Consider the following 22,423-nt stretch of genomic DNA (forward strand, 5'->3'; position numbering starts at 1 on the left):
CTTTCTCACCTGATTTCTGGTGGTCATATTCTGGACCCAGACTTACTTTGTCTGTATCTGTCTCTCTATCTATCTATCTAATCTGTACACTAGACCCCTAGACAGCATCTTATAGATGCTAAGAGCAGAAAGGTTCTTTCACTGGTCAGGTTTCCATGGTACAATCCAACCCCCTCTGAGACATGTAACTCTTTTTAGTTTTATGGTGGTAAGAACACTTAACATAAGATAGCCCTACCCCCTTAACAAATTTTAAGTCAATAATACAGTATTGTTATCCATAGGCAGTACTTTACAGCAGATCTCCAGAACTTTTCATGTGAAATTTTTTGCCCATTGATTGGCAATTCCCTGTTTGTCCCTCCCTGCGGCCCCTGGCAACCACGATTCTATTCTTTGCTTCAGTGAGTTTGACTATCGGATATACCTCATATATGTATATTCATACAGTATTTATCCTTATGAGATTGGCTTATTTTACATAATGTCCTCAAGATTCATCCATAACCTCTTTTCTGAAGGGTTACGTGTTCAGCTCTTCCAAAGTTTTCTGGAAGTATCGATCATAGCTGGCATGGGATTGCTTTTTGTTTCTTTCGGGTTTTTTTTTTCCACTTCAGCTTGACTGATAACTGCAATCTGTTCTATGAAAATCCAAAGGGCCACTGTGACAGTAGTCCCTGGTATACTGTGAGCAATCTACAAAATTCCATCTGCTCTCATATCACAGCATGGCAGTGGGCAGCATCTCCCAGGGGACTGGAGAAGGCAATCCAGACTCTGGAGTGAGTTTCCCTCTCTCATTCTATGGGTTATGATTGCTTACACTGCTGTGGTACAGAGAGTGGGCTTTAGTTCAGCTTGCCCCAAGTTGCCTGTGTCAGTGTGCTCTGCCAGTTCTGTATCACATACCAGGCACAGAGGGATCCTGCTTAGTGCTCGTGTGCGCGCGCACACACACTTTACTGTAGAATATCCTGTGCTTTATGGGATCTGCACAACAACAGCTTTTGTTGCTAATGTCCCTTACCATGTAGTCCACTTTAAGACCATAGTTTATTTTTATAGTCGCTTAAATGTCACAAATAAGAAATGTAAATCTGCCAAAGGAGAAATATAATGCTATGCAGTAAAAAAAAACTAAGGCATTTCTGCTTATTCACCATTATAAATAATCTACGTTACATCAGCACAGATTACTGAGCTTAACCATGGCCTTTTGGATGAGGGCTTTGTGGTTCTTCTCTTTTAAATACCCTCTGTAATGGGTGGCCCGTGTGTGACATCCTTGAATGGGAAGGAAACATGAGGAAGGGGAAGAAGTACATGCATGGCTTGAGGCCACATTTACTCAATCTCAGTACCCAGCTCTCCCATCTCCCATCCCTCCACCCCCTGCCATGGGGGGAGGAAAATAAGACTATGTGGATGGTAGAGACAGTTTAGCCGTGCATGGGTGTCGGTCTTGATAATGAGGACCCTGTGCTTAAAAGGTCAGCAGTGATATTCAGACCAGAGGGAAGGGGTTAAGTGTTATAGACCACTGGAAAATAAAAAGTACAGAATCTAGAGGTTAGAACTTCTCAGGAAAATTTTATTTCAATATTCACTTTTAGAAAGAGGGCTTCTCTGTAGAACATCTTATCAAAATATAAACAATGTAGGGCATAGCCTCCTTTTCAGTTTATTTATTCTCTTCTTTACATGTAAAGGCAGTGGTTCCCTGGGTGTTTGATACGAGGACCTTGTGCTCTTAGTTAGCCTGGGTTGAGAAAATTCCTAATGAGTGATTTCAAATTCAGCAGTTCCTTCAAATGAAATTAAAACTTTAAAATCACATTCCCTGCCTTCATTTGACAAGTGGTGGGACTAACATTTATGAGATTATTTATTCATTGAGACTACAGACAAGGTTTGGAACGAGAATGCACTCACGGGCCCCTTGCAACAATGTGACAGTTCTTCGGATCTGCAAGCTTGGAAACCACTATACTTAGGAGATAGGGAATGAAACTACCATGGTCATTATTTTAATAAACTTCCCATTGGCTTTAAAGTTCAACACTTTGTCAATAAATCTTGCAAATAAAACTCATTCAGCATTATTAAGTTCATTTTTAGATTTTTTTAACATCAAAATTGAAAAGAAAATATATAATGCATGTTTAAAATCAATGGTGAGGGCTTCCCGGGTGGCGCAGTGGTTAAGAATCCACCTGCCAAGGCAGGGAACATGGGTTCGAGCCCTGGTCCGGGAAGATCCTGCATGCCACGGAGCAACTAAGCCCGTGCGCCACAACTACTGAGCCTGCGCTCCAGAGCCCGTGAGCCACAAGTACTAAAGCCCATGTGCCTAGAGCCCGTGCTCTGCAACAAGAGAAGCCACCGCAGTGAGAAGCCCCTGCTCGCTGCAACGAAGGCCCAACGCAGCCAAATATATTAAATAAATAAAGAAAGAAAGAAATAAAACCAACGGTGAATCTAACATACCAGGGATGATGGTAAGCTCAGAGAATTCTCAAGAAGCTAAGGAGGTAGTGTGGGCAAACATCTGGGAAGAGGAGGTTAGTCAGGGCCTCAGACTTGAACGTCTAGGCTAAAACTGACAGTTACCCACACCTTATATTGTGGATCACCAGACTCCAGATCTCCATAAAATCCTGACTCCAGGTGCTGCCCTTTTGAGCAACTCATAGCACAAAATGACAGGCATAATGATTTTCCCACAGATACCAATTTAAAACCATTCGTGGACTATTGTTTTAACCCAGCATCTTCACACAAAGGGTTGCAACCTTTCAAAAGACACAGGCCTAATCTTGCTTTAAATTTGCAAGTTTTCTGAGACATTTTTTGGATTTTTGAAATTGTGAAAAGATATTCCATACCTAAAGACTAGGAATGAATCGCTTAGGCAATATTCCTTTCTACATAAAGTTAAATGCATCATTTACTGTATAGACATCTTTGAATATTCAGCTCTTGGTCTTCCTTTTTCAGGAATTTATAAATGTTAGCATTATCTTCATCATTGAAAAGATAGTGACTGGCTCTCGAAGCATGGTGATGTGCTTGTACAAGCTAAACAGGCAGAGCCGGTGAACTCTTGGCATCACCAGGGTGGGATTCTCAAATAATCTCAGTTTAAGCACCAGCCTCGTCATTTATAAGCCATAAATGACTCACTTAGCTTCTTCAAATTTCAGTTATTTTTACCTGTAAATAGGGATCACACCAACATTTTCTAACTCAAATGATTGTGGTGATCAAGACCTAAGACATGGAATGTCTTGTATAAGCCATAAAGATCCACAGAGTGTTACTGTGTAACCACTGATGACCAAGGACTAGTGATGGGTGGGCTCATTGTAAAGCATGCGGCTGCAGTTGCATTAGAACTGAACTTTTTAGCATTGCATATATACACTACGTTGTACACAAGCAAATTATAAATGCATGATGAACAAAAATGGAAACCAAAGATTATTTGTGTAAATGTGATAATTTCCAGCCAGTAAGACAAGTCGTAATGGAGGAGAGCATAACTTCACGGCTGACTGAATAAGAAAAGGGACAGAATTTGGTAAGTTGAAGGAAGGTGTAGCCTAGAGGACCCTTCTGAAAGGAAAGAGTAAGCCCTAGAGGAAGAAAGAAAGTATAGACCAGCAGAAAATGGCTAGCGGGGAAGTTCTTTGAATTAAGGGATGAGAATCGTAGACCTAATCAGAGGCAAATTTGTGCACTTTTGGCTGAGAACTCACAACCTTTTGCAGGAGAAGGAAGCCCGTAGTGCTTTACCGATCTTACCACTCCTAGAGACCATTTCCTCTCACATTCCAATGGGACAGACCCTGGCTCTGCCTTGCAGGAATCTCTAGTCCCAATTGGACCTTTGAACTCATGTTCAAGTTCCAAGCAGCACAGTGCCCAGCATGGAGGTCTCAAGCCTGAAGTTTTCTACCTGGGTCTTGACTGGCAACTTCACTGGAGCAAAAATTTATTCTATAGAAAATTGGAGGCCATGACTTTTCCTTTCTTTCTTTTTTTTTTCTTCTTTAATTCTGGTTGTTGTTGGATTATTTGCTTTATTTGAGCCCTTGAACCCTAAGACTCAGATGTACAATAATGATACCTGCTGAACCCCAATGAGACCCTACTTCCAAGTTTATACCAGTCAGTCCATAGATGGAGGGTAATTTCAGAAAACAGTCCTTAGTTAAATTGATCAGTTACAGTGAGCAAAGGCTTATTTAATAAATATTAAAAGACTGACTAAATGAATGAGTTTATGATATGACTCTAGAACTACAAAATTATAAAAACACAGTTCCCTCCTTTATCAAAAATAAGGTGACCATATGTGTGTGGGTTTTTCTCTGGGCTTTCTATCCTGTTCCATTGATCTATATTTCAGTTTTTGTGCCAGTACCATACTGTCTTGATTACTGGAGCTTTGTAGTATAATCTGAAGTCAGGGAGCCTGATTCCTCCAGCTCTGTTTTTCTTTCTCAAGATTGCTTTAGCTATTTGGGGTCTTTTGTGTTTCCATACAAATTGTAAAATTTTTTGTTCTAGTTCTGTGAAGAATGCCATTGGTAGTTTGATAGGGATTGCATTGAATCTGTAGATTGCTTTGGGTAGTAGAGTCATTTTCACAATGTTGTTTCTTCCAATCCAAGAACATGGTATATCTCTCCATCTGTTTCTATCATCTTTAATTTCTTTCATCAGTGTCTTATAGTTTTCTGCATACAGGTCTTTTGTCTCCTTAGGTAGATTTATTCCTAGGTATTTTATTGTTTTTGCTGCAATGGTAAATGGGAGTGTTTCCTTAATTTCTCTTGGAAGGTGTGGAAACCTAAGTTGATGTTATAAAATTTTATTTCCTTGGGTCTGTAGCAATACACCCCTTCCCCCATCTGGTGTCATAGGGATGTCTTGCTGGTCCAGCTGCCCACTCTCTCTAATATACATCAATCAGGATTGCACACACATACTGCAATCCATTGGTAGTGGCTGCCTGGCCTTCAGTGTAGGAAAAGATGCTGAAAAAGAACACTATACATGACTAGTAATGTCTGCCATGGGCACAGGCATGAAGAATGAAATTAGAACACTCCCTAACACCATACACAAAAATAAACTCAAGATGGATTAAAGAACTAAATGTAAAGCCAGACATTATAAAACTCTTAGAGGAAAACATAGGTAGAACACTTTATGACATAAATCACAGCAAGATCCTTTTTGACCCACCTCCTAGAGAAATGGAAATAAAAACAAAAATAAACAAACGGGACCTAATGAAACTTAAAACCTTTTGCACAGCAAAGGAAACCATAAACAAGACAAAAAGACAACCCTCAGAATGGGAGAAAATATTTGCAAATGAAGCAACTGACAAAGGATTAATCTCCAAAATTTACAAGCAGCTCATGCAGCTCAATATCAAAAAAAACAAACAACCCAATCCAAAAATGGGCAGAAGACCTAAATAGACATTTCTCCAAAGAAGATATACAGATTGCCAACAAACACATGAAAGAATGCTCAACATCAATCATTAGAGAAATGCAAATCAAAACTACAATGAGGTATCACCTCACACCAGTCACAATGGCCATCATCACAAAATCTACAAATAATAAATGCTAGAGAGGGTGTGGAGAAAAGGGAACCCTCTTGCACTGTTGGTGGGAATGTAAACTGATACAGCCACTATGGAGAAACAGTACGGAGGTTCCTTAGAAAACTAAAAATAGAACTACCATACGACCCAGCAATCCCACTACTGGGCATATACCCTGAGAAAACCATAATTCAAAAAGAGTCAGGTACCACAATGTTCATTGCAGCTCTATTTACAATAACCAGGACATGGAAGCAACCTAAGTGTCCATCGACAGATGAATGGATAAAGAAGATGTGGCACATATATACAATGGAATATTACTCAGCTATAAAAAGAAACAAAATTGAGTTATTTGTAGTGAGGTGGATGGACCTAGAGTCTGTCATACAGAGTGAAGTAAGTCAGGAAGAGAAAAACAAATACTGTACGCTAACACATATATATGGAATCTAAAAAAAAAAAAATGATTCTGAAGAACCTAGGAGCAAGACAAGAATAAAGACGCAGATGTAGAGAATGGACTTGAGACACGGGGAGGGGGAAGGGTAAGCTGGGACGAAGTGAGAAAGTGGCATGGACTTATATATACTACCAAGTGTAAAATAGATAAATAGCTAGCTAGTGGGAAGCAGCCGCATAGCACAGGGAGATCAGCTCAGTGCTCTGTGACCACCTAGACAGGTGGGAAGGAGACGCAAGAGGGAGGACATATGGGGATATATGTATATGTATAGCTGATTCACTTTGTTATAAAGCAGAAACTAACACAGCATTGTAAAGCAATTATACTCCAATAAAGATGTTAAAAAAACAATTCCCCAATAAAGAAGTAATAAATAGGACTCATTACCAGGAGAATGAAATGTTACTTCTCTCAGAGGATTTAGATTTTTCAGTGGCATTTCTTAGCATCGGTGGCCCTCTTAAACCCTGTTATTTTCTTCCTAATTTGTGCCATTTAGAAATGATTTTCATTTAACTTTCCCATGGCTCATTTTTCTCCTTCAGAACATTTCCGCATGATTCCCCGATAAAGTCCATGCTTTAACACATTTCCATTATGAAACTATAATAAGTGCCAACCAGATACCAGTATGAAATAGCCAGCACATAAAGGACTGACATGAGAAGAAATTGGGCATCTGGGTAGTAAATGTTTATTCTTGATGGCCTGCTGCCTTTTTGCCTCTTGTGGGTGTTTTTGATCCTCTAGGTAAGATTCCTTGCCTGATGAACAAGATCTCTAAACGAACAGCTCTCACACTTCTTTAGGGACAGCCTTTCTTTCCCATAACAGAAATCGTCAGGCAGCACCTTTTGCTAATGTAATGATGGCTGTTCTTCACCAAAGCCCCGTAATGGAAAGAAAAGGGTTTCATTTTTGTTCCCTCTTATTGTCCTTTGAGCTTTGTAAAACACCCCTTCTACATTCCATTTATGAGCCTGTTTTCTCTAGAAAATTAAGTGAGGCTCATTTAGCAATCTGTGCCCCTTCAAAAATTGGTTTCAATTCAACAAATACTGATTGGGCATCGCCCCCTCCTCTGAATGTTTTACAAAATGCAGACATCGTAGAAGCATAGTCCCTGGCTTCCTAAGACTCACAAGTTTTGTTCAGGTAGTCATATAAACAAACACTGAGAGTCCGGGTCTGGCTTTGGTTAAAACCGGAAGCGTATTTATGAGTAGAGGGTTCACATTGTTTTTCTCTTGGCATATTCTTTCAGTATGATTTATAGTACAAAGGAGACATTAAGACTAAAGTTAGCAGAAAAGCTCAAGTAGATGAGAGAATAGGAGACACATAGAGAGGAGTCAAGGTGATGACTTCCTTGAATGTGTTTCCTCCCCAAGCTCCACACAGTGTGGCCCTAATTGCCACCACTGGCCCAGCCTTGCACATGACACCTGACTACATCTGGCTACAAATCTGCTTAAAACGGAAACTCTCACTGAGTAACAAAGACATACCCAATGGAGTCATGGGAAAGGCGTTGTGGAAGTGGTGGGAGTCACTTGGACTTTGGATGAAGGTAGGGATTTGTCAGCCAGAAGTGACAGTATAAGCAATATTAAAATGGCAGACACATTGGGGAAAAAATCAGGTAAATCCATGTGATGGAGAATCTCCTTCAAGAGGTCCCGTTTTTACACCGTTATTCAAGAAGGTGGGTCAACATCTCCCTACGCAGACCTGCTCCCTGCCTTCCAGTAGCCTGGCGATGAGGTTAGCGACTCTGCTACAGATGTAGATCACTGGGGCATAGAGAATAAAAACAGTAAGCCAGTACCTGACCAGGTGTTCAAATGTGTGTATCAAAGGTACATGCAACTAAACAGTTTTTCATTTTCCATCTGACCTTGGGGCTTTATACGGGAGGGAGGGGGAAAGTGTAAGCTCTGCTTAGTATCGAGAGCTTTAGAAAAATAGGTCCATCTCAGAGTCTATCCTATCCGCTTGCTCTCAGATTCATGCATGAGCTGTGGGAAAAATTACTTTTTTAATTAATTTCTTCATCTCCCCCATTTGTGCAAAGTGCTTTAGCAGACTTTCTTATATCTCATAGGAAAGCCAAAAAGCTTTCTTTAAATTGTCTGATACATATTGAAGTGTTTATAGAACAAACCTGTAAATTCAGTGACAGCTTAATTTCCATGGTGAAGCTGGGTCAGCTAAACCCTCAACTGTCATGAGCTTCGTTCCCTGGTGTCTCTTAGATTCGGGTCACGTCTTTTCATTTTCATAGATTTTTTTCCCTTACCTTTATGAGTTTTAGGGGGCAGACTTTTTTCCTTTCCAAGTTATTACTTCCTTATTCTAATGTAGGCACTGCTGCTGACCCTCTCATTCCATTCTTGTCAGCATTCACAGCATGAAATGTGATTCTTTTATTACTTAATTCCTTCCTTTCCTCACATCCATTTCCACTTCTGTTTTCCCATCTCTTTTCATTTTGCCCTCACACATTTTTCACTTTGCGGTTTCCCTTATTGTTGTATGCTCTACATGAGAGCCAAATCGAACCCCACAGTTAAAAATAGTTTCTGACATTATTTGTGATTCCTAAGATGTAGTCTCGCCAATAACCTTTTCTCATCTGATTTCCATCTCACCTGCTGACAGTGCTCCAATCTTGTTTTCTGGTTATCCCATTACATAGTGCTTTCCCTTGCATTTAGTGGAAACTTGCAAGTAATGGTTCTGTTTGGATAGCACAGCCTAGTCATCATTTGCAATTTTATGGAATTGGAAAGGCAAAGGGGAGGAAAGGCATGGGGCTTAAGTCCTTGTTTAAAAGGAAAAGCACTAATTAACTATTTTGGTAATAGGTTGAATCACTACTCATCGGCATGCTACGCTAGAGCCATCTTTGTGATCTAGAGTAACATATCATATGACACAACAATTTTTTTTCTTACCAAGGGAGAACGCTGTGTTCACTATTGAGGAGTAACGCCTTTTAAATTCAGTCTTGAAGAGGCAAATTCAATTGACCACCCAATGGTATAAAATTTCAGGAGAAAATCATCACAAATAAATGCATAGGAAGTAACCTAAGAATTCATTGACTGTATTTATTGTTTCTACTATAAATCTCTATATATTCACAGTCAGTAATCATGCACAGCCTCTAACGTGTGTGTTTGTCTTGTGTATGTGTGTGTCTGTGTGTTCTAGCTATGCTCTGAAAACACCCTACACATCTCTAAATTCATATAAAACCACAATGCCCAGAAGGCTAAATGATTGCCTATTAGCATTGATCATTTGGGGACATAAAAAGAAATTTCTGGTGCAAATAGTACCACTTTCCTTTTGCTTTCTAAGAACCTTATATTCAAGAGTAAATTTGCCTTACCTCTATTTGTGTCAATTGACATTGTAAAGTACATCTGAGAATACAGTATACCATATAATTGAGAGCTGGACCATCTTAATAGATGCTGTGTGAGCTCTTTGAGGAAATGAAAAGGTAATGGAATTCCTGTTCTTGGCGGTAGGTAAGGACTGTCCTTTGTTCTCTTCTACAAAGGCATGCCATCATATTCTAGTTGATTTCCCCTGTATGTTTCTTTAGGTAAGTCAGTAATTTCAGAGAAGCCAAATATATCTTGCTTTTGGGGAATGCAGTTTGGCTCTTGGGGCCAGAGTAGAGTTCTTGGGTTCTGTTCAGCCGACTTTACTAAAAGATAGGCTATTTTTCCATAACTTGGATAGTGCCACATAATTTTCTTTTCCTTTCCTATTCTTGACAGGTACACGAGGCAGTCCCGTGTTACAGTGAGTGCAATCAGTATTCCTGGGTTGTAGAACACTGGTCTCCATGCAAAATCCACAATGAGCTGAGGTCCCTGCGCTGTGGAGGAGGAATGCAATCTAGGAAAATCAGGTGTGTGGAAATGGAGACACTGGGGAAATGTGGCAGTGGAATTTATATATTTTTATAAAAACAACAGTGTTGCTTATCCAGGTACACTCTGATTTTCACACAATATCCTCTGGCTTTGGGTCATCTTTAAGTATCCCTGGAAGTATATGTGCCTTGAGCTGCCATGTATATTGTGGGATTCCGTCTGCATCGCAGCCACAATCCTTAACATTTCCTGCAAATGATAGCAGTGGAAAAACCAACTGCATGGAGTACGCCCACATCCCTGCAGTGATATGTGGCCACCACTGCTAACAAATTAGGTGATTCTGACTGTGATGCCATGTCTCTCTTTTGTGCTGTGTTAGTAAAATTGATGGACATTGTCTTAATTTTGGATGTCAGTACATTGAAAGGTCAATTTAAGGCCTTTAATAATTTCCACTGTTAGCCTTGGAAACTAATATGAGAATACCTATGAACAGTAATGATATATTTTAATATAAAAAGAACACAGCTCTGAAAGAATTTAGTGAATACTCAGTTATTTACTGAGGGAGTTTGTTTAACATTTTTGTTTGGTAAATACAGCAGTGGTGCAAAGGAAACAGCTGGCCTGAGTTCATCAAAAAAGTCTATTTAGAAATGATTTGGGAAGAAAGAAGGATAATTTTATTACCAACTGAGGAAAATAGCAATAAATGTTAGAGAATGAATAAGCAAAAGCCAAAATATTAATCGTAAACAATGATTTAGTATGTAAAATCAAGAAGAAAACCCAGTGTGGTCAACTATTCAGTTGCATGAGCGTAGTGTATCATTTTGCTAGATTTAGGAAGTTCCATTTCAAGTAGACACACGGTGCCCAAAGCAGGTAACTCCCTATCAAGTTATCTATGAAGTCAGTTGCCAAAGCAGAGCTTACTTCTATGTGTTTATTGTTATTCAACACCAGTGAACTTACTTGATTCAGTAATTCAATACCCACCAATTCTGAGTCTTACCTAGTCCCAATGTTGCAAAATCACTGGTAAGCCTGTTGGAAGAAATAGCTGCTACCACAATCATAGACGTGCTCCTGATCACCAACCCAGGCAAAGGGTTAATAGACAAATTGTCTTTCCTTCCCTTTGTTCACTGCCTGTTCCCCTGGGGGCTAGTTGCTCAGGCTGCCAAACTTGGGCGTCTACCTCTTTTTCTTCAAAGTCTGTGTGTCTTTTTTTTTTTTGACATCTTTATTGGAGTATAATTGCTTTACAATGGTGTGTTAGTTTCTGCTGTATAACAAAGTGAATCAGTTATACATATACATAAGTTCCCATATCTCTTCCCTCTTGCGTCTCCCTCCCTCCCACCCTCCCTATCCCACCCCTCTAGGCGGTCCCAAAGCACCGAGCTGATCTCCCTGTGCTATGCGGCTGCTTCCCACTAGCTATCTGTTTTACGTTTGGTAGTGTATATATGTCCATGCCTCTCTCTTGCTTTGTCACAGCTTACCCTGCCCCCTCCCCATATCCTCAAGTCCGTTCTCTAGGAGGTCTGTGTCTTTATTCCGGTCTTACCCCTAGGCTCTTCATGACATTTTTTTCCTTAGATTCCGTATATATGTGTTAGCATATGGTAAATCTGTGCCTCTTCCGTCCTATTTTCTCATGGCTTTGAGAAATGATTGACCAGGCTAGCTTATCAAGTAATATGTGTAAATGAGCTGTGGTACTTCTCACTCTCATCCCAGCCTGGCCTCTTAGCAGTATTAAAGCAAAGTCTCAGGAGAGAAAGGAAAGCTTTAAGAGAATAAATTGCTCGTGGCAGAATTGTGGCAGGTTGATTGAGGAAAAACACACTTGAACAAGAGGGCCTTTAAGCCATGCCTCTCAGCTCAAATGGATGAAGCCTGATATAATAAAAATAACACAACCACTAGATATGTGTTATGGGCTGAATTGTGTCCCCCTGACCCAAATCTATGTATTGAAGTCCTAACCCCCAGTACCTCAAAATGTGGCTGTATTTGGAGACAGGGTCTTTAAAGAGGTAGTTAATGTTAAATGAGATCATTGGGGCAGGCTCTAATCCAATCTGACTGATGTCCTTATAAGAGGAGTAGATTAGGACATAGACACACACAGAGGAAAAAACCTTGTGAAAATACAGGTAGAAGGTGGCTATCTACAAGTCAAAGGAGAGAGCCCTCAGAAGAAACCAACCCTGCCAACACCTTGATCTCAGACTTTCAGCCTCAAGCCTTACACGTATGTTGTTTAAGCCACACAGTGTGCGATACTTTGTTATGGCAGCCCTAGCTAACTAACGCAGACTCACTGTGTTACATACTTTATATATATGTGAAGCAGGTTTTCCAGCCATATTGCTTTCCAAACCATTATTGACCTTAATAAAATGGTGTTATAATGAGTGAAACAGTTTATCCGTTTATCTTTGGTGAAACCTCCAAACTAGAGGACATCTTCATGGTTCATACATGACAGCAATCATTTATGAATTCAAAAAATATTTATGAATATTTGCCTTCTATGTATCAGGCGCTGGGGATGCAAAAGTGAACAAAACAAGTTACTGTCCTCAAAGAACTTAGAGCAGCAGGGAAAAAAATAAATGCATAAAATACTATATAATGGAATGTCTTTGCTATGAAATGCCAAGAAAAAAATAAAATTGGATTGGTGTGATGGAGGCTACTGTTTTGGAGAGGCTGGTCAGCAAAATATTTAAGCAGAGACCCGAAAAATGTGAGAGACTTAAATGAATGTAAAGATCTATATTAAGAGAATTCCAAGGGGAAGGAGTTCCAAAGCAGGAACCTTCTCGGCTTGTTATAACAAGATGGATTACACCACGTCCCGTATGGCTGGTGTCAGTACTCAAATTGTATAGTCTTCTAAAATAAGGTTAAAATATATTTTTCTAACAGCATCATGAAGCTATGGGAGGTCTGAGACAGAGTGAATGACGTGCTCTTATTTACGTTTGAAAAGGACCTTGCTAGGTGGAGTATAGAGAAGGAATTTTGGGGTGTGTAAGCAGCAGCAGGGATGAAGGTTTGAATGACATCCCAGAATTCCAGGTGAGAGAGGCTGATGGTTAGACGGGCTTTGTACTAGGGAAGGTGGTGAGGTGGTCACATTTGGACTGTATCTGGAAGGTACAGATGACAGGATTTGCTTATACAGTGATTGTAGAATGTGGAAGAAAGAGAAGTATCGAAGATGATTGCTAGGTTTCAGGGCCTGAGCAATCATGAGAATGGTGGTGTCATTTGTTGAGATGAGAAATATTAGAAGCAAATTTGAGAGAGAAAATCAAAAGCTAGCTTTGGAACACAATAAATTTGAGATATTGGCTTTCCAACTGAGAAGGCTTGGAGTGACAGATTGGAGTTCAGAGAGTAATGGGGGAGTAAATTAGGCGTCAGCTATAAATCTGAAATATATCGATAAGAAAGAAAGAAATTGCGCCCTGGGGAACACAGATATTCATAGATTAGAGCAAAGGGAAAGATCTTACAAATGAGACTGGGAAAGAGCCAGTCAACTAGAAGGAAGACCAAGAAAATGGGAAGAAGAGAGTTTTTCAAAAAAGAAAGAGTAATCAGTTGTTTCAAATGGTTCTGAGAAGTTTACTAAGATAAGAATTGGCTATTGAGTTTGGCAAAGGGGACTCTGTTGATGATCTTGATATGAGTTTTCTCTGGAATGGTAGTAAAAGTGTGATTAAAGTAAGTCCAAGAGGTAATAATGGAGGAAGAGGAGAGAGGATGTGGAGATAGCAAATATAGACACGCTTTAAAGCAGTTTTGTAATGAGCCTGAGTGGAAATGAAGGTGATGATCAAAGGGAGATATGGCAAGGAAATCGGTGATGCAGGATATGTAACTACAGGGGCATTTTCATTTGGGAACACCTTCAATTTCAGTCTTCTAAGTCTTTACTCTTGTGCTTGTCAGGACCCCTAGAAGACGCTCTTCTTAAATCACATGTGAAACAGATAATCCTAGCAACCAGTATTTGGGAAACCCAATGAAAAAAGGCTGATGTGGTAGACACAATGATGGCTCCCAAAGATATCCACATTCTAACCCCTGAAATCTGTGAATATGTTACCTTAAATAGCAAAAGATTCTTCACAGTTGTGATTAAGTTAAAGATCTTGAGATGGAAAGATTAGATTGTCCTGGATCCTCTGGATGGGAACATTTTATTCACCAGCGTCCTTCAAAGTGGATGAGGAGATGGGAAAGGAAAAACAGAAAATGTGACTAAAGGAGCAAGACACAGAGAGATACAAGGCTGCTGACCTTGAACACAGAGAAAGGGGCCATGGCCCCAAGGCATGTGTGTGGCTTCTAGAACATGAAAGAGGTGAGGAGACGATTCTCCTCTAGAACCTCCAGAAAGGAATGCAGCTCCGCCAGAGCACTGACGTTAGCCTAGTGAGTTCCATGTTGGATTTCTATACTACAGAACTGAAAAGTAATAAATGTGCATTGTTTAAGTCACTAAGGTAGTAGTCATTCTTTTCAATATGTTAACTTCTCCTTAAACCCTGTTTTCAATATGATGTTCCCATCCTTAATTGGGCCATGTGTTCTCTAATCCAAAGACCTGTTTTGTGAACCTCTCCAGATAATAAACCTTCAGTTACCTGCAGGGGCAGGGCTGGGGCCATCACCTAGCTCTGGGAATTGGGGAATTGGGATTTGAGAGCTTAGGTACTTCTTAAACACACTCTCAATAAATCCTCCAGTTTTTCTACCTCACCTTCATTCACATTTCCAAAGGTAAATGCCTGAATTTTCCATGTGTTCTGATGTGTAAATGGAGTGACTTTCTTTTCCCTTGAAGGCTTAGTGATCAGTTTTCTGGGTGTGCTAAGTCAGTTACCACTAGCCCATCTATTTTCCATTTTTGCCTTTGTCCTCTCCCATGTTCTTTGTCCTTGTAGGATACTGCCTTACCCTCCCTCCTTTGTTTTGTTTTGTTAGTCTTTTTGTAACAAATTCCTTTACTATTGTTTTTGTGGCTTACCGGGAGTGAACAAAGACTAATGCATGTGTTCAACTGGACACCACTGACCAGAAGTATTACCTCTTCTTTTTCAGTGAAATCATAAAAGAACATCAGCTGAGAGTGTGCAGGCAAGAAGGAAAGCAATTTTCAGCTTTTAAGTTTGCCCAGGGAAAGACATTAAAGCCATTTCGTGGTCCCTCCTTCCACTATTGACTATTACCACAAAAGAAATTAAAGTCCGTAGATGACTCTGTACCTTGCCTCCCTATATTAGAAGGCACGACATCTTCTCTCCTTTTACCGTCCTCTGTTAACCTGCTTTATACAATATCTAAGTTTGTATTACTTAGCACCTCATAAAGTTTATTTTATTTTGCACCAGCTGATAGACTACTTTGCAGTTTTCCTGAATCAAAAAAAAAATATATTGTTTGCAGAAAAGAAACTCAGAATGTATAGGGTAATTCATTCCAGCATAGCGTGATTTGGGGAGCACCAAAAGCTCTCCAGCGCAGCCCTCTTAAAATGCTTATTCCTTGGTTGTGGCTTTGTGTCGGAAATTACCAGATCAGCACATGGCATCATTTAGCTCATCATCGTTGTCGTTTTCACCTTTACCTTGATCATTATCACTGGAAGAAGAAGGGATCTTGTCCCTATTTTTTTTTTTCAGTTCTGTACCCCAGCACCCAAGTAAGGGCATGGTGCAGAGTAAGCCGCTCAAAATATTTATGAAATGAATCATTAGTAATAAATATCTTTGTATCCCAACACCTAGCAAAAGAGGCTTATATATAGCGAGTCTTTATTAAACATTTTTGAGAAAATAATTTAAATATGAACTTCTAATTGGGATATGATATAAATGCAGAGAAATGCCCACAGCATAGGGGGCAGCTCCATGAATTTTCACAATATAAACTCATCTGTGTAACCAACCCAGAGGCCAAAACACAAAGTATTACCAGGACTACCTAAGCCCCTGGGTATCAACCAGTCCACCAAGCGTAACTGCTATTCTGTCTTCTGACACCATAGATGAGTATTGCCTATTTCTTAACTTTCTGTGAATGGAACCATGCAGACTATACTCTTTTGTGTCCAGCTTCTTTTGTTCAACCTTATGGTTGTGAGCTCCATTCATGCAACAGTAGTTTATGAATTCTCATTACTTTATAGCATTTAATTCAATGAGTTTATCACAATATATTTCTCTGTTTTACTGTGGCTGAATAAATATTGTAGATATTCTACTGTTGATTCTAGTTCGGTTGATTATAAATAGTGGTGCTATGAACATTTTCAGGCAGGTTTTATTTTTGGGGGGGTGGTCCACATTTGTACACATTTCTCTTGTGTATATAAATAGAAGTGAAATTGTTGGGTTACATAGTATATATATGTTTAGATTTAGTAGATACTGCCAACTAGTTTGCCAAAGCATTTATGCTCCAACCAGCAGAGTGAGAAGAGCTACAATTGCTCCACATTCTTGCCAGCCCTTGATATTTACCATGGTTTTGATTTAAGCCGTTCTGGCGGGTAACACTTTGGTTTTAATTTGATTGAATCAATAACATGATTATTTATCTCATCTTCATCAGCACTTATCTCAGAGCAATTACAATATGTGCATCTATATAGCATGTGCTCAATTGCTGCATGAAAATGCTTGCTAATTGCCCTTTGGTTTATGATACGAAAATTCCTTACTGAAATGCAGAAAATACCTGAAAGAAAAATATGTTCAATTATTTTTTGCATAACTTTGCTATGACCTTAATTGTACTAAACAAAAACTAGGGAAGCTTAGATGCTCTGAAAGAGAAGTCTAGGAAAGGTCTGAGAGAGTCACGGGAACTGTGAAAGGTCTAGTTATTACAAAGTGATGGATTTATTCAGAGGAGAGTCTTCAAGATTTGTTACAATTAAAAAAAAAAAAAAGGGCTTCCCTGGTGGCGCAGTGGTTGAGAGTCCGCCTGCCGATGCAGGGGACACGGGTTTCGTGCCCCGGTCTGGGAAGATCCCGCATGCCGCGGAGTGGCGGGGCCCGTGAGCCATGGCCGCTGAGCCTGCACGTCCGGAGCCTGTGCTCCGCAATGGGAGAGGCCACAGCAGTGAGAGGCCCGCGTACCGCAAAAAAAAAAAAAATTCTCTCTGTACTGAGACCTGAGTAAATATATTGTAGATAGTTCTATTTAGATGGAGAGTTCTTCAAAGATGACAATTGTCCCTTCTGCTTTGCCGAATAAAGCGCTCTGCCCTGAGTTATCACTCAGTAAAGCTGGACTGGCTGAGAAAGGATTTTTTTTTCCTGGTTTCTCTGCTGGTCTTATTTTATGTTTAACTATCTCTGAGGGGTAAGTAATTACGATACATCACAGCTATTTTAAATTTACTCCCCACTGTTTTAAACGATCAAGCTATCTCGTGATCTTGCTTTGCAGATGCGTGAATGCTGCCGATGGTGAAGGGGGAGCAGTGGATAACAGCCTTTGCGACCAGGATGAAATTCCCTCAGAAACCCAGTCTTGCTCTCTTCTGTGTCCCAGCGAATGTGTCATGTCTGAGTGGGGACCTTGGAGCAAATGCCCACAGGTAATTTCTTTTCCCTTGTCAGTGGCCTAATCCTCCAGGGCTGCCATCCCTTTTGTTCTCTGCACTTTCACAGTGCTGCTCTCCAAAGCCTTCTTCTCATAACATGGGAAAATAATTTTGCCCAAGAAAGAAAAAAAAAAAATTTCAACAAGTGAAACTGAGCAATTTAAAATGCCAGTGCTTCCTTTAAGGCCTTTATCCTGGGAACACGAGCAAGGAAAATGAGCCTGTAATGATCACACTAGGATTCGAATGCACGCCCATTGTTAAAGGGGCTTCTTTGGTACCAAAATGATCCTCATTATAATCTGTTGGTTCTAATCCATTGTTACCCTTGCAGAACCAATATATCTAAGTAGCTTAACTCCACTGTGTGATTTAGCTTCCGTTAGTGATGATCTGTTTTTGCCTTGTGCTATTTTCCCAAAATAAGGTGTTCTTTTGCCATGGTCTTCTTCCAAAGCTGACCAAAAAAACACTTTTTTTTTAAAAGTCTAAAGCACTTGCCTTTTTCCTCTTTTTTTTTTTTCAAAAAAAAAAATGGAAGCATAAGAGGAGTATGACAAAATATTCTTCACGTAGCGTGGTTCGACTTAATAATCTCAGAAGATAACGTTGGATATTTTAGACTTAACCTTTCTGCCTAAAAAGCTAAAAATCAAAATGAGGATGAGGAGCATATTTTATGGCTCCAAATGTTGGGAAGGAAAGAATTAGGATACTTTGATTTCAGTGGTGATACTGACAATTTATGGAAAGATTGTGGAAATCTTTGTATGAAAATGGAAAATATTTTTTTAAATTTTATTGCAGTGTAGTTGATTTACAATGTTGTGTTAATTTCTTCTGTACAGAAAAGTGACTCATTTATACATATATATTTTTTCATATCCTTTTCCATTATGGTTTGTCACAGGATATTGAATATAGTTCCCTATGCTATACGGTAGAACCTTGTTGTTTATTCATCCTGTATCTAACAGTTTGCCTTTGCTAATCCCAAACTCCCAATCCATCCCTCCCCTGTCCCCCTCCCCCTTGGCAACCACAGGTCTGTTCTCTATATCTGTGAATCTGTTTTTGTTTCACAGATATGTTGATTTGTATCATATTTTAGATTCCACATATAAGTGACAATATGGTATTTGTCTTTCTCTTTCTGACTTACTTCGCTTAGTATGATCATCTCTAGTTGCATCCATGTTGCTACAAATGGCATTATTTCATTCTTTTTGATGGCTGAGTAATATTCTATTATATATATATATATATATATATATATATATATATATATATATATATATATATACACACACACCATACCTTCTTTATCCATTCTTCTGTTGATGGACATGTAGATTGTTTCCATGTCTTGGCTATTGTAAATAGTGCTGCTATGAACATAGGGGTGCATGTATCTTTTCAAATTATAGTTTTATCTGGGTATATGCCCAGGAGTGGGATTTTTGGATCATATGGCAACTCCATATTCTTAGTTTTTTGAGGAACCTCCATACTGTTTTCCACAGTAGCTGCACCAATTTACATTCCCACCAACAGTGTAGGTGAGTTCCCTTTTCTCCACACCCTCTCCAGCATTTGTTATTTGTAGACTTTTTAATGGTAGCCATTCTGACCGGTGTGAGGTGGTAACTCATTGTAGTTTTGATGTTCATTTCTGTAATGATTAGTGGTGTTGAGCATCTTTTCATGTGCCTATTTGCCACCTGTATGTCTTCTTTGGAGAAATGTCTAGGTCTTCTGCCCATTATTAGGTTGTTCGTTTTGTTGTTGTTGAGTTGTATGAGCCATTAGTATATTTTGGAAATTAAGCCCTTGTCAGTTGCATTGTTTGCAAATATTGTCTCCCATTCCACATTCTGTCGGTTGTCTTTTCACTTTGTTTATGGTTACCTTTGCTGTGCAAAAGCTTGTAAGTTTGATTGGGTCCCATTTGTTTATTTTTGTTTTTATTTCTATTGCCTTGGGAGAGTAACCTAATAAAACTTCGGCATGATTTACGTCAGAGAATGTTTTGCCTGGAAAATATTTTTGAAGTTAGTTAATACCTTATATTAGCAGTTTTTAATTGTTGATTCCTTATTAATTATTGAAAATTTATCTTTGATGTTTCTATAATTCTATTCCTGAAAGGGATTCTCCTTGTTCTTTGGGGATAGGACAATACAGTATTAAGATAAAGAGGGGGCTTCCCTGGTGGTGCAGTGGTTGAGAGTCCGCCTGCCGATGCAGGGGACACGGGTTCGTGCCCCGGTCCGGGAAGATCCCACATGCCACGGAGCGGCTGGGCCCGTGAGCCATGGCCACTGAGCCTGTGTGTGCATCCGGAGCCTGTGCTCCACAACGGGAGAGGCCACGACAGTGAGAGGCCCGCGTACCGCAAAAAAAAAAAAAAAAAAAAAAGATGAAGAGGCACCAATAAAGGATAATTTGTAGGAGTGGAATGCTCGTCCTACTAAGTTATACACTTATTTTGTGTATAACTTGAATATAATGAGAGTTCACATTTCATGAGGACTTACTTTGTGCAAGACATGTGTAAGAGTGATTCCCTTTAGCTCTTCCAATAATCCTGCTAAGTACCTCCTGTTACCAGTCCCATTGGACAGCCGAAGACACTGATTCTCAGAAAGGCTAAGTAGCTTTCAGAAAGTTTCACATTTACTAAGTGACGGAGCTGGGGATGAGCTGTATTCTGTCTGACGGAGCCAGTGCCTTTGATCTCACATTCTTGGCTCACTTATCTTAGAAGAATTAAGGTAGATTTAGACTCACTACTTCTCTTTCTTTAAGTTGCAACATTTATTTTAAGAACAAAGCTAGTTGTTTGAGCTGTCTGTATGATTATTCCATGACTGAGGACATACATTCACACTTTAGAAAGTGTGGCAGCATATACTCTTTATTAATCCACCTGCAGAAGAATTAGCAACCTGAAGAAGTTTAATTAATTGCAGAGGTCATTATCTTCCTCACTTCTTTTTTTCTAATTTGCTCACAGAAGACTCCATCAAGCTGTAATCACTTTGCCATGAAAACGTTGCCCCCTTAAGTCAAGGCATCTGGCCACTGAGCTAACATATTTGTCTTGGGAGCATTTTATACAATGTTGTGATGGCCCTGGCATTCTGTATTTGCTTCTTCAGGTTTCTTGGAGGCAATTTCCTTTAAGGTCTGCTTCTCTAAACATAATCACTTTATTTTTGGAGTGTTTAGAAATTGGAGCTAGAGAGAATATTTTAACTTCCTTTCATGTGTCTGTGGAAGATGACACAGACAGTCACTTGCCTGTCAGCATGAAGTGAGAAGGTTGTTTTTTAAACTGCTTCTATTCCTTCTTCGTTACATAGTAATAATAATAGCTCGGACAACAACAACAATACTGTCATTGAGCACATCTTAGGGAACTGACACCGTGCTGAAGTTTCATAACTGCACTTTGCTAAGATGTTAGAACACTTATCCACGGTCACTCAGGTCTATCCGACCACAATGGCCTCGTCCTTTCTCAGAGGCACCCTGCTCTCAAGTGTAAATAAAGACTTTAGAATGGGGGAAACAAAAAAAGGTAATCAGGACTCATGCCTGAGTGTTTTCTCTATCTCCAGATACGTTGCATCATTTTAATAAATTGCAGCATCTTGGCATAATGCCCCAACATCACGGGTACTTAAGTGGTGCTTGATGGTGATCATGGTCATGATTATAGCAAAGTTAGCAAGCTGGATCTGCGTGCCTGAAGTTTAATTAGCACTTCAGTGTGCATTTCCTGAGAAAAAAGGAAACCATTATTGTATAATTGTGCGGATTCATGGATTCTAAATATTGGCCATTATTTTACCAAGTTCTCCTTGATAGTCTGCAGTGTGACATATGTTAATAGAACCAATTCACTGTTATTTTTTCTTCTTCTTTTTCTTCCCAGGACAGTTCTTTAGAGCCAAACGCATAAACAAACAAAAAAATAAGTTCCCAAAAAACCCACCAGTATTTCTGAGACAAAAATATGTTTCTGTTATATATCCACAAAATGCTCTGAAATTTATATTTTGATTTAGCTATAAAAACGTTATTTATTGTGAAATAAGCTTACTAATGTGTTTAAACATGGTTAAGTAATAGATTTGGCAGTTAATGAAAAGAAACTCAGCGAAACCAATTAACTAATTAAAACTATTTCTTGAATTCCTGTATGTGTCCTACCCTCTGAGGCCAAACATGTCTACCAGACTATCAGTGTGTCGAGGAGTTTACAGCTCTCAGTATCTTTTATAAATACGTACTGTATAGGTGCAGCAAAGGATTCAGTAGTCACACAGTGTTCCCTGATAAGATGGTAGGCACTATACAAAATAATTAAAAATAGACTTTTCTAACCTCTGGGTCAGTGATCTTCACACAGATCCTCTGCCCCAGCCCGGAAATTCCGAGTCAGTATGCCTGGGGTGGTTCCCATGAATTTCCATGTCTAACAACTTTCCAGGTGATGCTGATTCTGCTATTCTGGAAACACCTTTCCGCTCACAAGGCTCTTGGTCATTACCTCTAAGTCATGTTCTTTTTCAATCTCATTTGAATTGCAGTTTTTTACATAATCCTACTTATTCATTTTTGGGGGAACTGGCATTTTTAAAATTTATTTTCTTCCACGTTTATTGAGGTATAATGGGCATACAACGCTGTATAAGTTTAGGGTATACAGCATAATGATTCGACTTATATGCATCATGAAATGATTACCGCAGTATGTTTAGTGAACATCCATCATCTCATCT

General features: G+C 39.4%; 1 protein-coding gene across 1 annotated transcript in view; it reads left to right on the forward strand.

The window, feature by feature from the left end:
* Positions 1-22,423, forward strand: part of THSD7B (thrombospondin type 1 domain containing 7B) — a 1,185,627-nt gene that overhangs the window by 1,069,243 nt on the left and 93,961 nt on the right. The window contains exons 20-21 of the mRNA XM_079925246.1: positions 9,890-10,023; positions 17,477-17,627. Coding sequence (XP_079781372.1) covers positions 9,890-10,023; positions 17,477-17,627 — 285 coding nt within the window. The remainder of the gene's footprint in view (positions 1-9,889; positions 10,024-17,476; positions 17,628-22,423) is intronic.

This window comes from Stenella coeruleoalba (genome assembly GCF_951394435.1).
Source record: "Stenella coeruleoalba genome assembly, chromosome: 6".
Lineage (NCBI taxonomy): Eukaryota > Metazoa > Chordata > Mammalia > Artiodactyla > Delphinidae > Stenella > Stenella coeruleoalba.